This window comes from Electrophorus electricus, chromosome 22, assembly GCF_013358815.1.
Source record: "Electrophorus electricus isolate fEleEle1 chromosome 22, fEleEle1.pri, whole genome shotgun sequence".
In the NCBI taxonomy this organism is placed as follows: domain Eukaryota; kingdom Metazoa; phylum Chordata; class Actinopteri; order Gymnotiformes; family Gymnotidae; genus Electrophorus; species Electrophorus electricus.
This window is the reverse complement of record NC_049556.1, coordinates 12,586,354-12,591,353: the sequence shown is the minus strand read 5'-3', so window position 1 is coordinate 12,591,353 and position 5,000 is coordinate 12,586,354. Positions and strand designations below refer to the sequence as shown.

Below are 5,000 nucleotides of genomic sequence, written 5' to 3'. Positions count from 1 at the left end.
AAGAAGGTGCGCATCTTTGCGGACTGCGAGGCCGGGCTGCTGGTGGAGCTGGTGCTGAAGCTGCAGCCGCAGGTCTACGGCCCCGGCGACTACGTCTGCAAGAAGGGCGACATCGGCCGCGAGATGTACATCATCAAGGAGGGAAAGCTGGCCGTGGTGGCCGACGACGGGGTCACGCAGTTTGTCGTCCTGAGTGATGGCAGCTACTTCGGAGAGATCAGCATCCTCAACATCAAAGGCAGCAAAGCCGGCAACCGCAGGACGGCCAACATCCGGAGCATTGGATACTCGGACCTGTTCTGCCTGTCCAAGGACGACCTGATGGAGGCGATGAAGGAGTATCCAGAAGCCAAGGCCCTGCTGGAGGAGAAGGGGCGACAGATCCTCATGAAGGTATTATTATTATTATTATTATTATTATTATAAAGGTATTATTATTATTATAAAGTTACTATTATTTATTATTATTATTAAGATATAGTCACATCCTTATGAGGGTATTATTATTATCATTATTATAAAGGTATTATTATTGTTAATTATTATTATAATAAAGGTATTACTATTATTTATTAAGATATAGTCACATCCTTATGAAGGTATTATTATTACTATTATTATTATTATTATAAAGATATTATTATTATTTATTAAGATATAGTCACATCCTTATGAAGGCATTATTATTATTATTATTGTTATTATTATTATAAAGGTATTATTATTGTTAATTATTATTATTATTATTATTATTATTATAAAGGTATTACTATTATTTATTAAGATATAGTCACATCCTTATGAACGTATTATTATTACTATTATTATTATTATTATAAAGATTTTATTATTATTTATTAAGATATAATCACATCCTTATGAAGGCATTATTATTATTGTTATTATTATTATTATTATAAAGGTATTATTTATTATTATTATTATTAAGATAGAGTCACATCCTTATGAAGGCATTATTATTACAAGTCAGAGTAACTGTCCCTTTACCCCTCCATCATTACCAGGGACTTTCCACAGACTCCACATACATACTAGTATTAATAACATTAAAATTATTTGTCATGACACTTTTTGTACATATAAAATGCAGCTCAGTGCTTACGGTTCATGAGATAAATAACAATATTTAAAACTTTTTTTGGAATATAAGATATAATAAACCTATTATGAATATGTAATTAAGAGAAACACTTTAATCCAGCTACACTTTTTAGTCTTCATTTGTCATTTTGCAGGACAACCTGCTGGACCTGGAGGTGGCCCAGCAGGGCCCGGACCCCGAGGACACAGAGGAGAAGGTGCTGAGGATCGGCAGCGTGCTGGAGGAAATGCAGACGCGGGTCGCTCGGCTCCTCGCCCAGCACGAGGCCCAGCAGAACCGCCTGAAGAGACGCATCGCCAAGCTGGAGAGCACGGTCACCTCCTCCACCCGCGGGGCCACCTCCGACACGCTCGAGAAGGAGGAGGTGTAGAAGAAGAGGAGAAGAAGGAGGAGAAGCAGAGGACAAGTTGTGTGTTTGTGCCCACAGTGCTCAGACTGAAAGGGAAGAACTCACTGTGGAAAAGGACCAGGACAGGAACACGGGAGTCTAATGCCACTCCTCCACAGGGCTTGTGCGTTTGGACACTAGGCTCACAGTGAAGTTGTTAAACCTCTTGAGGTGTTTGTTGTTGTTTGAGATGCTAGCCTTGGTGTTTGCTGCTGTTTGAGAAGCTAGCGTTTGGTGTTTGTTTTTGTCTGAGAAGCTAGCATTTGGTGGTGTTGTTTGAGAAGCTAGCTTTTGGTGTTTGTTGTTGTCTGAGAAGATAGCGTTTGGTGTTTGCTGCTGTTTGAGAAGCTAGGGATTGGTGTTTGTTGTTGTCTGAGAAGCTAGCGTTTGGTGTTTGTTTTTGTCTGAGAAGCTATCATTTGATGTTGTTGTTTGAGAAGCTAGCGTTTTGTGTTTGTTGTTGTTTGAGAAGCTAGCGTTTGGTGTTTGTTGTTGTTTGAGAAACTAGCTTGGGCTTTATCTGGAGCAGGTGAAGGAGCAGCTTTGATCTCCCACACCTGCTTTGTAACAATGCAGCTCTTTACATTTCAAATGTATTTGCTTATTTTATACTGATGTGGAACTCAGTTTCTCTACGGCCTGAATGGAGCTGTTTGAGTTTACTACCAAACAATATTATTAAGAAAATATTTGACGATCAAATAGAATACTGTAAGGCTTTTTTAAAACCAAACATGTAACTTATGTGTAATATATTTTAGTATGTTGTTCATATGTAAATGACACTGACTCAAAGGTGTATTATATGGTATTTTATAAATGTAGTTAAATTAGAGTCACCAAACTTGTCTCTAGCTGTTGTTTAGGTTATAAAACATGTAAACTCTTGTTAAACATGTAAAACTGCTGCAGAGGTTTGTGTTAATAGCGGTCAGTAGCATAGGCACTGCAGTCAAGAGTGACCTGCCTTTCTGATGTAAGAAGTTTATCTTAAATTACACTGTGGTATCCCCTAGTGCACATTTTAACAGCAATTGTCCATTCTGAATAGCACATTGGCATAACTATTCAAAGTGAAAACTAGAATATGACTGATACTGTATGTTGCGATTACTGTATGTGAGCTATAAAACAGTAAGACATAGGCCTACTTTGCTTGTATCCAGTGTATGTACACGCCAAACCAAATATAAAGAAAACCATAACGAATAAAATATTTTTGCACAAGGACCTTTAGTCTCCCTGCATCTGAAATGTTACTTGTAAAGAAAATAATAAACAAACAAATAAATAAATAAATAAATGATTAAATCGCCCTATAAGTGAATCTCTGCATGACACGTTGCGAGTTTTTGACAAAGATGGGAGTTGTAGTTTGCAAAGAGCCATTTTCCTCTCTACTATAATATAAACAGAACGGATGAAGTCCTACAATTCCCAGCATTCGTCGCGGTCCGTTCAGCTCGCGCCTGTCAACTGAACGCGGGAGCCCGGTAGCTTTTCGTCAGCTCGACCGAAACGTCTTCAAGCTTTCCGATAGCAGAAAATAACGAAGTTCTGTCAGAAAACGCACCGGAGGACCTAACGGAGTGTGTGGTGACGGATTTGTTCCCGTTAACGTTATCCGATTCACGGTTCTTAATAATTTAGCCAGTTAGCTGAGGTATTGGCTAGTGGCTAATCAACATGAATGACTAGCCGTTAGCTGTCTAGCCAGATTAATAACGTGAATATGAAGCCAGCAAGCTTCTCTGGTACCCTAAATAACCTGAACACCTTTTGAAATGTTCAGTTTGTAGCCAGTTAATTAACTTAGCTAGCATTAACCTAGCTGCCAAGAACACTGGCAGCGACTGACTGACTACTGCTGTCCTGGGCGACCACGGAGCCTGGTTCATAGATTTGGTGCTTTTGTGCTAGAAGCGTTTCAGTGAAGTCTCGGCCAAAGCAGACATCCTATGCAGGGCTGAGAACTGAGTCAGGACGCCTGGACTCTGTGCTCTGCCATAAAGCGTTGCACTTGTCGTGGTCTTTTTCCATTTTCTCCGTATTACGTTGCCTAGGTCATCTCCATGGAACCCGCCTGGCGACAGCAGGGCAGAGGCCGCGGGCGAGGTCAGAGTCGAGGTCAGACTCCCAGTGACGTGTCAGCATGTCGACCCCGGACCGACAATAGAGGGATGAGAGAGGGGCAGGACAGGGGCAGTTCTGCTGTAACCATGGTACCCAAAGCACAATCTCCACCCAGGCAAGGTAGGGGGACCTCTTCATGTTGGATAGCATGATATTGGTGTTCAGGATTATTCTAGAGTATTTAAAAAAAAATCCTTCCCAGAGTAAAAAAGTATTTCAGTCAATATAAATGTTAAAAGCTTCGATCCTAAAATAAAACCCTAGATGATGGCAAGTATATTCAGTTTGAGCGCAGTGTCCTCTAACATGAGCTCAGCCTGGGGCAGCAAACCGCACAGGAGCAAGGCTGGAACACTGGCGCACAAGCTCTGCGACTCTGAGACTGTCACACACCCACAGGCTGCCACGCTGTAGCTGAACACAAACCCACAGGCTACCACGCTGTAGCTGAACACAAACCCACAGGCTGCCACGCTGTAGCTGAACACAAACCCACAGGCTGCCACGCTGTAGCTGAACACAAACCCACAGGCTGCCATGCTGTAGCTTAAACAACAGCCTGACAGTGCATCAGAGCACAAAAAATCAGATTTGTTAATATTACCGTTAGAAAAACCTCTCCTTAATGCATGTGAAGTATGAAGTATGTAGATCAGACCCCAGTGAGCACAGGCACATGGACGTTGGTTCTTGGGCTGTATGATCGAGCTGCCAGTCAGAATGTCTGCAGTGATGTGTAGTTCTCTGGTGAACTCGTGTGTTTGGGCCTATGTGTAGTTCTCTGGTGAACTCGTGTGTTTGGGCCTATGTGTAGTTCTCTGGTGAACGTGTGTGTTTGGGCCTATGTGCAGTTCTTTGGTGAACCCGTGTGTTTGGGCCTGTGTGTAGTTCTCTGGTGAAGTTGTGTGTGCTGTTTTGTGGGTTTCTCCTTTGAAGCCACGTCTCCTCAGTCAAGATTTGACGCGATCAGGAGGTCCAATCAGGCTGCAGCTCAGCGTCTGGCTGAGAAACAGTACAGCTCTTCCTCTGAAGATGATGATGATGCTGATGACGATAACGCTGGGCTCGTCAAGCGAGGCCGGATCCTGGAGTCGACCTTCACCACCTATGCTAGCCAGACGGGTCAGAAATGAACGTTCTCTTGACCTCATTCACACACCATCAGTCCATTCACAGGGACTTGCAGTCAGGACCAGAAGGTCCAACAAGGAAACTTGTAGTTGTAGTTTAGTCTGTGGTGTTTGTGAGGGGTGTAGTTTATTCTGTGGTCTTTGTTGGGGTGTATTTTATTGGGATGTAGTTCATTCTGTGGTGTTTGTTGGGGTGTAGATGATTGTATATTGAATGATGCAAGAT

General features: G+C 42.3%; 2 protein-coding genes across 3 annotated transcripts in view; both read left to right on the top strand.

The window, feature by feature from the left end:
• cnga1b (cyclic nucleotide gated channel subunit alpha 1b) overlaps positions 1 to 2,733 on the top strand; it is a 4,186-nt gene extending 1,453 nt beyond the window's left edge. For both annotated transcript variants that reach the window (XM_027032989.2, XM_027032988.2), the window contains exons 3-4: positions 1 to 393; positions 1,257 to 2,733. The exon at positions 1 to 393 is cut by the window's left edge and continues 758 nt beyond it. In XM_027032989.2, coding sequence (XP_026888790.1) covers positions 1 to 393; positions 1,257 to 1,493 — 630 coding nt within the window. In that variant the 3' untranslated portion in view covers positions 1,494 to 2,733. The remainder of the gene's footprint in view (positions 394 to 1,256) is intronic.
• A 249-nt stretch (positions 2,734 to 2,982) lies between these two features.
• Positions 2,983 to 5,000, top strand: part of nfxl1 (nuclear transcription factor, X-box binding-like 1) — a 17,052-nt gene continuing 15,034 nt past the window's right edge. The window contains exons 1-3 of the mRNA XM_027032990.2: positions 2,983 to 3,100; positions 3,575 to 3,764; positions 4,581 to 4,766. Of these exons, the coding sequence (XP_026888791.2) occupies positions 3,584 to 3,764; positions 4,581 to 4,766 (367 nt within the window). The 5' untranslated portion in view covers positions 2,983 to 3,100; positions 3,575 to 3,583. The remainder of the gene's footprint in view (positions 3,101 to 3,574; positions 3,765 to 4,580; positions 4,767 to 5,000) is intronic.